The following is a 16,832-nucleotide window of genomic DNA, read 5'->3' on the forward strand; positions in this document are numbered from 1 at the left end:
TAAGTTGATTGAATCACAGCTTTTATTAGCACTGACAATATAATCTTTTGCAGATGGTCACACAAGGTGGTCACCAAATGGCTCCTCCTGTTAATCATAGGTCCCCCGCCCTCCTCAAAAACTACAGCCCTTCCTACCTGGGTAAAACACATGGGCTCAAGAGACCAGCTTTACAGTGTGTTTAGTTCTAGAATTTTTTTTTTTTAAAAAGCCCATACTTCAGCATGAACCTCTGCTTTAGTCATCAAGTCTGCATTTTACAGAGCCAGTAAGTGAGTCAGGGATGACTCGCTGGCTTGTGATGTGCTCTGCGACTGCAGTATCTTTTCAGAATGGGCATCACTTTCTGAAGGTGTGTTACACATTAGAGCTAACATGGAGGCATTGTTTTGTAAAAGACAAACAAGAAAACCTGAGTAATTAAAATAATGCCTACCAGTTTTCATCAGTAGATCTCAAAGACTTTGCAAAAGAGGTAAGAGCTTGTCTACACCAGAACACTCAGGAAAGTGAATCCAAATTAATTAAAGGTGTGAATTTAAAGTGGATTAGTTAAACTGCATTAAGACACTGTGGGAGCTTTATTCAGAATTAAGGTGGCCTTAATTCAGTTTAGTTTAATTCACTTCCTTAATTAACTTCAGAATTAAATAAGAGAGTCCACACAGAAATTTAATACAGTTTAACTAATCCACTTTAAAAATTCATTTGGATAAATTTTCCTGAGTGTATGTGTAGGCAAGCCCTAAGTATCATTATCCCCATTTTACAAATGTGGAAACTGAGGCAGAAAGAAGTGGAATGACTTGCCTGAGGTCACCTCATGGGCCAGTGATAGACATGGGAATAGAACCTATGTTTCCCGGGAGTCAGTCCAATGCTCTACCCAATATGTAACCCTGCCTCCCACTTAAGAGTGATTTCTTAACATCACTGGCTCAATCTAGGTTCTCACCAGTTTGTGACACAATAGAAATAATGTATATAAAAGCTGAAAGGACTTTATAACATCTCCAAAGTCTTACTTGCCGTTCAAAACATGTTTTTTAAAATAGTGAGGCAGACCCAGGGCTCTGGCTGAGCTGTGATCAGCACAGATTCCAAGGGAATGAGGGGGGAGTGGCTCTAAACCACTTCCCTGATCCTGAGATAGACCAAGGGCCATTTCAGACCCAGGCATAATTGAAAATAGCCTTAGGCTATGTCTACACTAGCACTTTGGTCAGCAAAACTTTTGTGAAAAAACCCACCCCTGACCGACATAAGTTTCACCGACAAAAGCACCAGTGTGGACAGCGTTATGTTGGCGGGAGCGCGTCTCCCACTGACACAGCTACCACCGCTCGTTAGGGGTGGTTTAATTATGCCGGTGGCAGAGCTCTCTCCTCCTGGCATAGAGCAGCTACACAGGAGACCGTACAGCGGTGCAGCTCCAGCAGTACAGCTATGCCGCTATAAGGTCCGTAGTGTAGACATCGCCTTAGAGGGTGCTCTAAGTTACACCAACAAGTAACTGGCCATGAAGTGCAAGGTGATTTGGCCACACCCTGCCCCACCCTCTACACCAGGATATAGTTATAACAGGGGCAGGGCCAATGATCTGGCCTGTTGTGTTTCAAAATAGTTTGTGTCTCTTGTTTCTGCTGTTTTCAAGCTGTATTTATCCTCCCCCAATCCCTTAATCCTAAAAGCCCTGCATCCCAAGCATCATCCACCCAAAGACTGGAATGTAGCTGAGTAGGCCACAGTTTAGCCCAAGAATTGCAGAAGATAAGGTTTCTCACACCATGTGGAACAAACCCTTTTTGGTCTGTATTACACATATTAATATAATCCCATTGAAGCCAATGGCACAGGCAGGGTTTAGCCTCAATGGATGTAAAAGCAAGGAAAAACCATCAGTCCCAAAAGAACTAGGTAAGTTCATGGAGGATAGGTCCATCAACGGCTGTTAGCCAGGATGGACAGGGATGGTGTCCCTAGCATCTGTTTGCCAGAAGCTGAGAGTGGGCAACAGGGGATGAATCACTTGATGATTACCTGCTCTGTTCATTCCCTCTGGGGCACCTGGCATTGGCCACTGTCGGAAGACAGGATACTGGGCTAGAAGGACCTTTGGTCTGACCCAGTATGGCCGTTCTTATCAAAATGGAATAGGATTGCTAGGTGCTCGGCCAGCATATTTAACTCTGATTGACAGTACATGCAATGTGAACCAATGGGGGAATTCTTTGTTCACAAAACTACACAAAAATGTTTGGTTTGGGCCCTATGCCATCCTTGCCCTACACCCTGAGCTATGGCAAGCATGGACCAAAGACAGGTATGGCTCTTAATATTTAAACACTCACACAGAGTCAGAACACTAAACAAAATTATAACTGAATAGTCTTGTACCAAAGAACTGAAAAATAAAACACTCAGCCGGGGGAGGGATAGCTCAGTGGTTTGAGCATTGGCCTGCTAAACCCAGGGTTGTGAGTTCAATCCTTAAGGGGGCCATTTAGGGATCTGTGGCAAAAAATTGGGGATTGGTCCTGCTTTGAGCAGGGGGTTAGACTAGATGACCTCCTGAGGTCCCTTCTAACCCTGATATTCTATGATTGTTACCTTGTACCTTCCAATCAAGGCTCTCAAAGCACATATAACACACGCTCCTTCTACATATAAAAAGTGTATCTATAGAAATTTGCTCCCTGAATGCCCAGACCTAACCTCTGTCTCCTTTCCTAGTCCTGAAAGTGGTCCCTTCTAGAAACTTTTCCCCTTTTAACAATTTAGTTACTACTGCAAATCCAGGATTGTATAGATGAAAAGTGGAGGGTAATTAGTGGAACGCTTTCTCTGTCTCTTTTTAATTTAAAGTTTTTGTTTTTCTTTAATTTCATGTTTCCTGTTGGGAAAAGGGGGGAAAATAATTCAACAAAACCCCAACTTCCTCCCTTGCTCAATAATAAAGATTGTAATGAGCCAGGCTCAGATGGGAAAGTTGGTTTATGCTGGGTGAGCACTTAATTAAAGAATGACTGCACAGCAGATCTGTTCCATTTTACAACCACACATCTTCCTGTTTTATAAAAATGCCTTTTGAAACCCAAAGGAAACTATGTAGTAAGTGTTTGACTGGAAGCTGCTGTTTTGATTTTATCCACTTCCAATGATTTAAAAAGGTGAAATGGAGACATGTAATGCTGGGAGTGGAACATCTCTCTTTTGCTTCTGATTTAAAAACCGTATCTCAGAGATCATTAAAAGTGGGTGGGTGGGGGAAATGGGATGGTAACAAAAAATGTAGCCTGTAGGAAAGTCAATCTGTAAAATATAGATTTACATCCTTCAGCCAATTAACTGGCCACTCTAGCACTCCTTAAGCATCCAAAATCCCCATAGTCTGCAATGAGTGGTTTGGGTGTGCAAGGATTGGGCCCTTAAAATGGCTCCATTAATGGAAATAGCACCAAGGCAAATACAGAATAATTCATAGTTTCAGAGTCACCCATTAACTCCGCTGTGCCATGCAACAGTATTTCGAGCTCAGCAAAGGAAAGGAATGATTTACTAGTAATTTACAATTCTGTAGCACCTTCCAACCAAGGGTCTCAAAAAAAGCATTCTGGAAACATTACATGAGCCAAGTTCCACCTCAGGGATAAGGGGCATTCTTTTCCATTTTAGAGAGAGAGGAAGTCAGACATGCTTTCTCTCCACTAGCAATGCTCGGGATCTCTCACTGTGGTGCAGCCACACCAGTGAACATGGTGGTGGGAGCTCTAGTGTTGACAGGACTTAGACAGCCTAGTGCTGGAAATGCCTAAGACTACTCCAAAATATGGCTTGTCTACACGTGGAGCTAATCAGGAATAGCTGTAATGCTTTAAATTCACAATCTCAATCCAAATCAACTTTCAAGTGTAGAGAAGCCATAAATCGTGGTGTTTAAAACTGCAGTGGCAGACAGATCACCTGCACCCCAGTGCTGTGCTTGTCACAGGGTCATCCACCCCTTTTCAGTGCTACAAAGGGTAGAGATTTAGGCTGATGTCAGGAGAAACTTTCTAATTGTGACATCAGCTAAGATCCTTGAATAGTGTCCCAGGGGAAGTGATTGGAATATTTCTGGGAAAAGAGCCCTAGAAAATAACCTGCAAGAACATTCTTGCATTGTTTGGTGGATGGGAGATGACCTAATAGGTCTTTTCCATGTCCGCTGTCTCTGACTCAATTGAAAAGTTAACAGGGTGAGCTGCGTCTGTGATGAAGACATATCCTGTACTTCCCAAAATGCACCACTTTCTAATTTTACTGCAACAGAGGCTCTTTGCATCTGCACCACAAATTTTATCTAAAAACATCTCCATGGTTACAGCCACCTCCTACCCCTTTTCGTGGGCATTCAGGACATATTACTCCTACTGGTGCTATGGTCAGATTACCGTTGCCATTTACTTTCAGCTACACGGGCCCATAAGAGCCTTGCAGGAATGTAAAGTGTTGTCAGCCGCTTTTGAGCCAGACTGAGTAGCCCTTGTTCACATTAGTGAGCCGTTACTAACGCATAATCTGACAAGGAGTCTATGCACACGCCTGAGAGTCACAGTCTGGTCCCTTGTATACATTTTTTTGCAGTTTCAAGTGTGCATTCACTGGTTAAAAAAAAAAAAAAGAAAAAGTAGCCACAAGACCATATTATAAATTAACCATTTTATTGAATATCAATAAACTGTATATAATTATATAAAAGTTTCATCAGTACAAAATTGTGGCACAAAAATATAAATACCAGTGTACCTTTGAAATGTAAACATACTCTGTTATGATTGTGTGAAAACAATGTACAAAGAAAGATGCATTCACTAGGCACCTGTCAATAACCATAAATAGCTCTTTTGGCACACACCTGTCAATGGCCAGTGCTTTGCACAAGCCACCATTGTATCATCTGACAAGTGCCTGCTATTAGTCACAGTTCTCTTGAAAAGCAGTTGTTAAGAGTCATATTAACAGGTGCTTGAGTGCATAGCTGCTCTGTAAACAGGATTCTTGTTTGAAATGGCTACCAATGCCTTTTATGGACATTGTTAATCTTGTAGGCATTGCAAATTGTCATTGTGCTGGGGGAGAAGCAGCTGCTTGAGAACTAATGTGATACTGTATTATTGCATAGTTACACCTTCTGCAGGCCGCATATACACAATCAAGGAGAAGAAGGGGTTTATGTTTAACACTTCGCTTTTGTCCTTCATTAAAAAAATAAAACAAAACAACACACACAACTGTGATATATATTTCAGACCAGCTGTATGTAATGGTTCAGGGCGCAATCCTGCAAGGTGCTGAGTGCCTTCAGCAACCAACAGGCACCTGTTAAGTCTATAGCAACACTCAGATTGATATCAATAAGCCTGATCCTGCATCCACTGAATTTAGCTGGAGTTGAGGGAAACTCGGTTCATGCCTTCATTTTATAAGGCACAGTCAATCACAGTAGGGGATCTGATCCTGTGGTAACAGAAGTCAATTAGAGTTTCACCATTGACTTCAATGGAAAAAGGATCAGGCCTTTAAATTGCGCCAGAGGTATAAAGATGAAGAGCATGGTAAAAAACATCATTTAAGGCCCAAAGCAACTGGATACACAGGGCTTCATAGACACTGTAATGGCAATATGAAGGAAACTACCTCCTATAGAAACTAGTAACAATACATGTATTTGCATGTAAGAGTCCTTGGGGTTTAGAACCTTTAGCGAGTTCCAGAGCAGCCCGTTTCTTCATGTTTGTGAAGTAGTGACATTCGGGAGAAAGTCCGGGAGCAGGTTTTGCATTGATACTTCTTTACATCTGAATGAGTCTGCAGGTGGGCTCGGAGATTAGAGCGGTCAGCAAAGGCCCTATTGCAGTGTGTACAGGAAAAAGGCTTTTCACCTATAAAACAAAGAGAAGCATTCACAATTAAACAGTGCATCAACACATGGAGAATATCAAAGAGTGAGCCATTCAATGGGCAAAGTTTGTTAAAAGCTCTTTGAAAAGAAGTGCTGAGTATTATTGAGATTTTAAAGGACATTTATAAATCTCTCTGTATAAATGCATGTACATTGGTATGTGCGTGATCCACTTAGACAAAATTCTACACTTAGGAATTTGGTAGTAAAAAGAGCATTCCCAAACAGTTAAATGAGATTGTATGAAAAGTAAAGCCAGAGAAAGGTAAAAACCCCACGATTTCACAAAGTAATTAAGGACACAAATATTTCATGGGAAAGTTTGGTGTTGTTGAACCTGACTGTTTGCACATAACTGTGATATGATGAAACAATAAGTATTATTAATTGTGTCACAGCAGGCAGTGTTTGAAAGCAGAGGACTCTAAAACTGGAGTATAGCTATTTCCTTTTCTGTTCATCCACCTCCCAGTGTTGAAAAGCCTAAGCAGGGTGAATTCCTGGCAGAAAGGCTGGAGAAAGAAATGTGCCTGGTCAATTTAGAAAGCACAATTAAGTCTTTCTAGCTTCCTTCAAACAACATCTTTAGTACTTTAAGAGGGTGTGAAATCAGCGCCAAGTAACAATTAAACTATCCCTGTGGCAAGCACAAAGGATGCTGAAGGAGATGCATTGTAAATGTGATACTTCTTGGATTAAAAGCTAAAAGCCTCAACAGGCTGGCAGCTGCAAGTCTGTTGCTTTGCCTGGGGCATTACAGTAACAGGTGCACCATGCTAACAGCATTGCTACATTAAAGCACCTGCCTACACAGACCATGAGCCTTCAGCGTGCCCAACTCCCTGCTCAATAGTACCATTAGCCAAACAATGAAAATCAGTGAGGTTTGAAATGATGCTTTTGTGTTGGAACTAAGCTTATCCTCCTTGATTCATGAGGGACTCATATGCCTGGAGAATTAAAGAGATGCTGAATAACAGGCCAGTGTTCATATCAAGGTGGTCAAGTTTCCCCCCAGTGTCCACAACCCTGACACTAGACAGAAGGAAAGACTGCAGATTATAATGTGAACTTTACTCCAGGAGCTAAAAAAGCATGCGGGAAGGAAGAGGGGCAGAGAAGAGCAGGAGTGGTCTTGCGTAGGTAAGACATTTAACAGAAGGGTGAGAACACACCCAAACCACAGAACTGTCACTGAAAGTGCATCTTTGCTCAAGCTTTCAACATGAACTCTGCGCTCTTCAGAACGCCTGGGCTCAGATCCTCAAGGGGTGCAATTTGAAAGGACTGGAGTTACCCTGATTTTACACCCACTACGAATCTGCCCCCTGATTTTACCAGAAAGGTATTTAAAGGCCATTTTACAGAGAGCCCTTATCTCCCCCAGATAAGATATAAAACTGTTGCTTCGCTTCAGGCTGCAGGCCTGGGGGTTGAGGCAGGAGCAGGAGGAGATAAGGGAGAAACTCCAGAGTCAGCTGTTACCTGTGTGGGTTCGGATGTGGCCCTGCAGCAGCCAGGGCCTGGAGAAAGCCTTGCCGCAGATTTTACACACGCAGGGCAGGGTATGGCTTCGGATGTGCATCTTGAGAGCGCCCAGGCTCACGTACTCCTTCTCACAGTACTTGCAGCTAAAAGATTTCCTGGTCTGGGAATCACAGTGCAATTGTTTGTGCTTGGAAAGGCCGGCAAAGGTGGAGTAGGACTTGTTGCATTGACTACACTGGAATTTCTCGGCCTCGGTGGCAGAAGAGGCCGGGCTGGGCGGGTCAGAGGTCTTGCCTTCATCCTCCTCGCTGGACAGGGAGGTCAGGTCTAGGGGCTTGGGCTCTGGGCTGGGGGAAGCGGCGCATGTCTTGTATTCCGTCTCCGAGGTGAAGAAGTTGGAGAGCAGCCCCGTGTCCCACACAAGCGGGGGGTAGTAGGCCCCCGGACTCAGGACCTCCGGCTGGGGGATGAGGGACAGGGGGCACTTCTCGTACAGAAAGGGCGACACGATCACTGGAAAGAAGCAGAGCGGGCGGTGGTTAGCCAGTCCCAGGATGCGCAGCCACACTGGGAGCGCGAGGCTGGGGAGGGGCCTGATCCCGGGACCGCTGACAGAACTCAATGGGCTTGGGGGCAGAATCGGGCCCCAGCAGCGCGAAGCGCGCAGAGAAAGCGCGCGGCGGGCTCCCTCCGCTCCCGGGGCTGCCGTGGGGGCCCAGAGCTCCTGGCAAGGCCACGCTCCGACCGCAGGTGCCGTACGCAGAGCGGGGCGTCACTCTGCAGCGCGACCCCACGAGCGGATCATGGGGGCGGCGTCTCTAACCCGGGGCGCAGGCTGGGCGATGGGCACCGGTGACTCAGGCTGCGAGGCAGGTGCGCTGCCCACGCAGCGCGCCCAGCCAGAACCTCCCGGGGCCAGCAATGGGGCAGCAGCCACATGCCGGGCTCCCTCCCGGAGATCCCGGGGCGGACAACGCAGCCCCAGGCCGGCAGCCGTCAGGCCGCTCCCCTGCCTCTGCTCAAGCCCGCGGTGTTCGCACGTGGGTGGCGCCCTGGACACAACACGCGCAGCTTCCCGTGCCCGGGGCGCACCAGCCTGGCGAAGTCACAGTGCGGACAGTGCCCTTTTCCGGCCCCACACCCCGTCCCCAGCGACTCCCTGCAGCTCCTGTCCCCGTGCCCAGTTCCCCTTCCAATCCCTGCCCCCGTGCCCAGCCCCCAGCACGCCGCCCTCCACCTCCAGACTCCGTGCCCAGCTCCCCTTCCAATCCCTGCCCCAGTGCCCAGCTCCTATGCCCGTGCCCAGCTCGCCTTCCACCTCTGCCCCTTGCCCAGCTCCCCTTCCAATCCCTGCCCCCGTGCCCAGCCCCCATCCCCGTGCCCAGCCCCCAGCACGCCGCCCTCCACCTCCAGACTCCGTGCCCAGCTCCCCTTCCAATCCCTGCCCCAGTGCCCAGCTCCTATGCCCGTGCCCAGCTCGCCTTCCACCTCTGCCCCTTGCCCAGCTCCCCTTCCAATCCCTGCCCCCGTGCCCAGCTCCTATCCCCGTGCCCAGCCCCCAGCACGCCGCCCTCCACCTCCAGACTCCGTGCCCAGCTCCCCTTCCAATCCCTGCCCCAGTGCCCAGCTCCTATGCCCGTGCCCAGTTCCCCTTCCACCTCTGCCCCTTGCCCAACTCCCCTTCCAATCCCTGCCCCCGTGCCCAGCTCTTATCCCCGTGCCCAGCCCCCAGCACGCCGCCCTCCACCTCCAGCCTCCGTGCCCAGCTCCCCTTCCAACCCCTGCCCCCGTGCCCAGCTCGCCTTCCACCTCTGCCCCTTGCCCAGCTCGCCTTCCAATCCCTGCCCCCGTGCCCAGCTCCTATCCCCGTGCCCAGCCCCCAGCACGCCGCCCTCCACCTCCAGCCTCCGTGCCCAGCTCCCCTTCCACCCCTGCCCCTTGACCAGCTCCCCTGCCAATCCCTGCCCCCGTGCCCCGCTCCCCCCATCCCAGTGCCCAGTCCGCTCTCCATCCTCGTGCCCAGCCCCCAGCGCCTCCCTGCAGCTCCAGTCCCCGTGCCCAACCCGCAGCGCCCCCCTCCATCCCCGTGCCCAACCCGCAGCGCCCCCCTGCAGCCCTCGCGGCAGGGACACTTACCGGTCTGACTCTCCAACTCGCTGTAGTTGGGTTTCTTGCTGGCCGAGAAATGCTTCTTCACCAGAAAGGAGCGCGGCATCTTGCGGCCAGGCGCGTCTCCGCTCGCTCGCTCTCCCCAGCTACCCGGGCCTTCAAGGGACGCTGGCCCGAAACTCCTCCGCCCCCGCCGGCCAGTATCCCGGCTGCCGCAACCAACCTCAGCAGCCCACCAGCGCGGCGGCTAATATGGGCCCGGGAGGGGGCGAGACGGACACGCCCCCTTGTCACTTGGCAGCCAATGGCCGGCGGCGGGGAGGTCTCCGCCGTTCTAGGGTCCAGTCGGTGCAGCGTCTTCTCGCCCAGCACCGCCGTCCCAGCACGGCCAGAGCTCCCGGCGCCCCAGGGCGCTGGGCCAGGACTGGGTGAGGCTTCTGCACAGAGACCCGGCCAGCCCCTCGCTGCGCGCACTGCAGCCTGCGCGGGCAAACCCATCCCGCTGACCCCGCCGAGTCCCATTGTGCGGGGCTGCCAAGAGCCCCCCCCAGACGTGTGGGGCACAGAGAAGAGCAAGTAGGGCCCCCGAGATACCGGTCAGAGGCGCCTTTGCAAAGGCACCAGAATTCAGTGGGGAAGCACTAGGTGGGAAATGCACAGAGTCCGGCTGCGGTGCCCAAGGAGGCTCCTTTTATTGCTGTCCATTTCACCCTTTAGCACATATATTCTCAGGTTTCAAGCAATACACAGACATGTTCTCCTCCTCTGATCCCTGTGCTGGCTCGGGACACAGTCCAAGCGCTGCCATGGACAGACTTTGGGGAAGTTTCAATCCAGACCGCACTTGAACATCACTGCTGGCTCTTGCCTCCACCAGAAGCAGAACCAATTCCCTAGGCCCAGCCCCTATAGTTGGGACCTCTCTCACAGAACACATCCAGTGAGGTCCAGTTTGGGTCCATCTTTTGAGGATTTCTCCGAAAGAAGGGGTTTCTCTGGGGAGACTTGCGCAAGCTAATATGCTTGTGCTGAGGTCCAGCTGGGTGTTTAGGTCCCCAAAGCAGTACATGCCTTTAAAGAGCTGCCACAAAGGGAGGCATTAGCACAGATTTCAAGACAACTCCTGTCTCTTTGGTGAACTTTGCTTCCTCTCCTAGGCTGCAAGCCCACACGTGTCAACCAGATGCCACCTGCGCCCTCCGCATTCCAGGGACAGCAGGTGCGGGCCAGGGAAGCCCTGGGCAAGGGGGGGATTGAAGAGGGCTCAGCCCAGCCTAGATCTCAGCCCCAGGAGGATAATTTGGCCTGTTGGTACAGATGTCTGTGAGGAGGCCTGGAAGCAAGCTGGGGAGCTGCTAGATTAGTATCTGCACATCATCAAGCACGGGGGAAAGTGGGACAGGCAAGACACTAAAAAGGAGCTAGACTAAAAGGCACTAAAATGGGAGTTTACAGAGTGATAGAAATTAAAGTGAAAAGCCATCATCAAAGAACCTGTTCTCACACATCTTCTGTCTATTTCATTGTTCCAGACAAGGTGCTGTGCGCCAGGCCCAGTTTAGGACAAGAACAAACGCCTTGAATTGATTCGATTTTAGTTGTTGACCTAATTCATTTTTTCAAACAAATGCACTACTACCGCGTGGAACAGAGGCTCCCCCAGCTCTTTCCAAACTGGGTCAGCATCGCCCTCTGCAGGTAGTTATCGAAAACTGTAGTCAGATCCGAATAAATCAGGATTTATTCTCCTTGCTATTGCAGGAGACAAGTTTCATGATGAGCTGCTATTTTGAAAGGGTTCAAATTCAAAGGGTTTAAAAATCGGGGTGTGGGGAGGGGAGAGGAATAATCAGTAACATGGAAGAGTTTTTACAGTTTACACTGGGATTTTTTTTTAATGCCCCAAACCCATATATCACCGGGACAGCCCTGAATTTAAGACACCCCCTCCTCTCTGATTAAACAGTTTCCTATTAAACTAACCGGATTTAAGCAAGAGTTAAACCCATTTAAGTGTGTCTACATTGGCTTTAAATTAATCTACATTTGGCGTTTGCACTGGTTTAACTAGACTGATTTTAAATGTACATGGTTAAATCGATGCAGTTTTTCTAGTAATAACTAATAACTTTACCCAAATGGTGGAGAGACAGAAAAACCTAGACACAACTCTGGGCCTGCTCTGTTGGGATAACATCCCTAGCCACTCTCTACTCTTCATGTATTGGACTACTGCATTTAATAATTTCTTGCCTGGTTTTGAATAGAGGGAGATAGAATGAAAACCTGCAACGCAGATTATTTTAAAAATCTAGAATAAAATTAGAGGATGTAAAAATCACGTTGTTATTAGTACAGTAATGATTCACTACTCTTATGGCTGTAGCTGGGAACTCCTTAAAATATGGACAGGAGCAGCAGGGTCCCCCCTCAACGAAACTGATCACTCGTGTGTTCCATTGCTTTTAAAAATACGTGTGTACCTGCAGGTACAACAAAAGCGCGCTAAACTGCAGTTCTAACTCAGAACAAACTCCCATAAAAGTTAATACCTATTGAGCCTTCCTCTTCTTTAAAAGCAGGGACAAGACTCCCACTGCCGTTTCCCATTGATTTCAATGGGATTTGGATCGGGCCCAGATCACTGCCCTTTCAAGTTGGTAACTCCCATTGTGCTGGAGTGAGTCAAAATTGACACAATTAGGAGAAGTTAGAGGAGGTGGAGACATTTCCATAGGTCATAAAGTGAGGTGCTATTGACTGAAGGGGTGGTTTGAAGAGCTCAAATTAGTTATAAAACTGTTTAAATGATCCAAGGAGGAATTTATAATAGGTGCGTGATTTAGAGAAGTGGCTGGAAGTTGTTTCTCGACGGGAAATGAAGTTTGTGTAAAACGTATCAAGCTTTTTGTCCAAGGAAATCTAAAAATCAAAATACAGTTGGCTGGTACCAAGGTGATGTGGTTGCATTAAAACTAAACACACAAACGTGATGATATGCGAGAGGGTATCAGACACACAGACCAGCATTGCCTCAAGCCAGAGATACAGGTGATCTACTTAACATCTAAGGCAAACTCCATTGTAAAGAAAATCATTTCAGAAATCAAGTTAGGCATAGTGTAATTGTGTACCTTTAATTGTATCAGCCATGTGTAATCTTGTCAACCCCATGCTCCTCTAGCCAGCAGAGGAATTGGAAAATGGAATTGCAGCTCAAATGTGCCACTTAGACGCGGGAGGGGGAGGAGAGGACGACCCCCAATGGCTCTACCATGTAGTTTTACTAAAATTCACCCTTTCTTGGAAATAAAGAGGCTCTTTAATGGATCTAGGCATGTGACGGACAACACCCCCACCAGCCCGCACTATTCTCTTTCCCCTCAGTTTAAATACCGACCCACTCCCCCTGAGTTCAGATCCTATCCTCCTGGCTCTCCCCAACACTGAAATCCCAGATGCAAATACCCATGAAAGTAGGAAAAGTCTGACCTCTGCTCAGGTGCACAGCGAATGAATTTCAAAGGCATCTCCATTTCATGAGACACGAATCCTGCTTGAGGCAGGCAGCGCTGACTGTAAGGAAGGGGCAGTTATTAGCAGGGATAAGTTTAGCAGGCACAGATATGTCCTCAGAGTGCTGAGGCATTTTAGTTGAAGAAAAACTTGAAAAGTGAGTTTAAACCAGAAAACAGCTGGTAAATCCTGCTGATTGCTCCTGATGAATACATTTCTTTCTAGCTGTCTGTCTAGCCAGGGTATTAGGGACCTGATAGAAACCAACCAAAACAAAAACCTGTTGAAGTCAACTGGCGTCTATCCATGGACTGTAACGGTTGATTCAATCAGTGTATCTAGCCGCCAGATTCAGCTCCCATTGAAGTCAGTAGGGAGGTTCCCATTGACAACCGTGGTGAATGGAACACGTGCTGGGCCAGCACTCACTCTGTTTCAGTATTTCTCCCTAATGAGGAATCCTCTAACGAGCAAAAGGAAAACCTGCCTAGTAGCAAGCACAGCGCCATGCAAGGGCTGGCAGATTCCGTTGCTCGGGATTGTAGGAGCAGGGGGTCCGATTAGGAAGTGAAGCGAGGGGATCCAACCCAAACCCGGCCCAGGCTGTCCTAATGAGCCCAGAACAGACTGATGGTGCAGCTAAAACAATCAGCAAGGCAACAGTTAGCAGTGTTGACAGGTTACCCTCAGGCACCAGCCAACCTCAGCCGATTGAAAGCCAGCTAAAGATAGATTTGGGTAGTAGCCCTGCCTCTGAATTCCTCCTGCCGTTTGTTGTCAGTTTTAATTTTAAGATTGAACTGCCCCCCGTGTTGTTGTTTTAAGTTTCTCCCCTTTTTCGTGTACCCCTGAAAAGACTCCCACAAGCAACGGGAGAAACTACACCCATGGGGAAACCTGTGAAACCGCCCTACGGAAAACGCTGCCAAATGCGCTACCAGAGGAAGCGATTTCTCCCACTCCCTGAGCTTGTTCCTCTACAGGAAGGGTGAGTGTTACTTGTCACAGCAGTAGGCAAAAACTTCCCAGACAGGAAGGTGTTAAATTTGATGGTGTCCCTCCAACGCCCCATGGAGACGAACTGGGGCAGTTCACACCTCCGGCGGGACTATTGTTTCACTCTGGCTGCGGACTCCAACCCGGCATCGCTTCGGGCGCGCTTGGAAAGGGAGCTTTGCAACCCGCCGACAGTTAGGAATATTCTGTTTTCTTACAGGAAAGGTGCAGACCCCTGTTATTCCCCATCTGTCATGAACAAAGCCCCGAGAGGGTTCCTGGCTTCCAAACGTGCGCACCTTGGCGGCTGTCGGCAAGTTGAAACAGGGAGCTGGGTGAGCTGTAGCAGGGGACAGCCTTACCCAGGCACCCCGAGGTGGGGAGGAGGAGCACCTGCTCTGATCTCATGTGATCGGTTTGGTTTGGGTTTCTTTCTTTCCTGGAGGATAAGAATCAGCGACGAAACACTGGGGCCGTTCAGAATGCACGGATCTTTAATGTGAGCTCAAAATTAATTGAGGTCCCTCTTTCCCCGCCCCCATATACAAGAGTGGTCAGTTCCCCACCCCCACCCCCCATGAGATGATTATTTGAATCATGGCCACTTGGAGCTTTAATGCAAGTGGGTACTGACTTCCAGCTTGCGGGGTTTATGGCCACACCATAGATGTTTCAGCTCACCACTAGGCAGGGGTTATTGGGAGGGTGGCAAACATAGCCAGTTTGCCAAAGGAGAGTGAGAATTGCCATTTTCCTGGCACAATAGAGAAGAATTATTTTTCTCTTTAAAGGGCTCAGCCAAAGTTTTTGTTTCTGCCTCACACTGACCCTCGGCCCTTTCAAATTAGTTAAATTTCCCCTTTACTGTAAAACTTGACAGCACTGGTCCAGCCATCTGCTATAAAAGCCTTAAGTTCCTGTTGGTTCCAACAGAGCTTGTTGGCTTCAGTCTTGTAATGGCTGAGGGAGGGAGGAAGGGGAAAGAACATGATGAGAATCCCTTGATGGCACAGTAGATCATCTCTCTTCTGCATCCAGCACTAGCCTTTTGCTGTTCTACAGAGCTTGCTTTCTGCTAGGATGTGGGCCAAAGCGGATGAGCAGAGCAGCAGTCACTCCTTTCATTTGGCTGTTTTGACTTCAGCTGGAGGAGTGGTTTGCCCTTGGGCACATGGGTAATGGTTTGGGCCCTCCACAAACAAAAGGAGAAGGCGGCAAAAAACGCTGGGCTAAATTCATCCCTGCACTGACTGTCCTGACGTCAAATAGCTTTTGGAGAGAATTATAATTGAAGGTCTGCACGGAGTCTGCAGAATGCAAGTCACCCAGGCAAGATCCACGCCGTTGCCTGATGGTGTGCAGAAATCTAAAACATCCTTGGGTGGATCACCTGTGTTTATTTTCTGTTGCTCCCTTGTTGTCCTAATAGTCTCCAAGGCTCAGGGTTGCCCATCACTTGCTCATTGCACCTATTGGGTGGGTAGTGCTGATAGCCTGCCCTTTTTGGGGGACTTTGTTACCAGTACCCACTTAGATTCATAGATACTAAGGTCAGAAGGGACCATTATGATCATTGAGTCTGACCTCCTGCACAACGCAGGCCACAGAATTTCACCCACTCACTCCTGCGAAAAACCTCTCACCTATGTCTGAGCTCTTGAAGTCCTCAAATCGTGGTTTAAAGACTTCAAGGAGCAGAGAATCCTCCAGCAAGTGACCCGTGCCCCATGCTACAGAGGAAGGCGAAAAACCTCCAGGGCCTCTTCCAATCTGCCCCGGAGGAAAATTCCTTCCCGACCCCAAATATGGTGATCAGCTAAACCCTGAGCATATGGGCAAGATTCACCAGCCAGATACTACAGAAAATTCTTTCCTGGGTAATTCAGATCCCACCCTGTCTTAAGTGGTTTCCTTTTAAGAAGTGAGCAGCCTCTTTTCCCTCAGCTCTGAAATGCTAGTCAGATAAAGCACAGGGAGAAATCCAGCGCTAGCCAGGAGATGAGCTAGATTATCTATTTAGGATTTTCTCATTTTTAAATTCTCCGCCCAATAGGAGGCCATTTAAAATATCCTGATGTACAGCAAAAATCTTACAGTTACTCCCATGTGCTGAGGGGCCGGAGCTGCAAGTGGAACTTTCCCCTAACAAAAAGCAAGTTCTAAAACTTCACTGAGGCAACTTTCACGTTAGACTGATAGACTTTTTATTTAGATGCATGATTTGACCCAGCTTTGCAACTCTGTAGGACATGGTACCATTATAACAAATGCTGGAGGACGAGTCTAAGGAATACTCTAAAGAAGGGGGTTTGATGACAGCTGACAGAGAAGAGGCCCACAAGACAGGCTGCCTGCAATGTATATATGGCTTCAGTTCACATTGGTCAAAACAGATGCTGCACCTAGTTTCCCAAAAATGCAAGGACTCCCTCTGCTGTTTAGAGGCCATTATAGCTTCTTTGTGATGTGATTTTCCATGTAATAGAAAAGAGCATTATGAAAAAGGAATTTAGGGACAATCACTGCAAAACATGGGGATTTAACCATGAAATTACAATTAATGTTAATTGGAGTCATGGGGCTAAATCTCCAGACATGACCATCTCAACACAACAAAGAGTTGCTCTTTTTTTCCTCACAAAGAAGATCCCGGTAACTGTCTTAAAATTAGTATGAAAAAGAGGTGGGTGTAGGGTATAATCAGCTGCGAAGTATTGAACATCTGAGTACATTGTGGGATCTGTGATTGATCATGATCCACAAAGCCAGCATGCTAGGC

The 16,832-nt window shown here is 48.1% G+C and overlaps 1 protein-coding gene across 1 annotated transcript; it reads right to left on the bottom strand.

Annotated features, from left to right (window-relative positions):
* Window positions 1-5,669: 5,669 nt before the first annotated feature.
* On the bottom strand, window positions 5,670-9,674 carry SNAI1 (snail family transcriptional repressor 1). The gene is made up of 3 exons (XM_077832135.1): window positions 9,569-9,674; window positions 7,430-7,945; window positions 5,670-5,924 (listed from the first exon to the last, which is right to left on the bottom strand). The coding sequence occupies exons 1-3, from the start codon at window positions 9,645-9,647 to the stop codon at window positions 5,743-5,745; spliced, it is 777 nt and encodes a 258-aa protein (XP_077688261.1). The 5' UTR covers window positions 9,648-9,674; the 3' UTR covers window positions 5,670-5,742.
* Window positions 9,675-16,832: the final 7,158 nt, after the last annotated feature.

Source organism: Eretmochelys imbricata, chromosome 13 (genome assembly GCF_965152235.1).
Source record: "Eretmochelys imbricata isolate rEreImb1 chromosome 13, rEreImb1.hap1, whole genome shotgun sequence".
NCBI lineage: Eukaryota > Metazoa > Chordata > Testudines > Cheloniidae > Eretmochelys > Eretmochelys imbricata.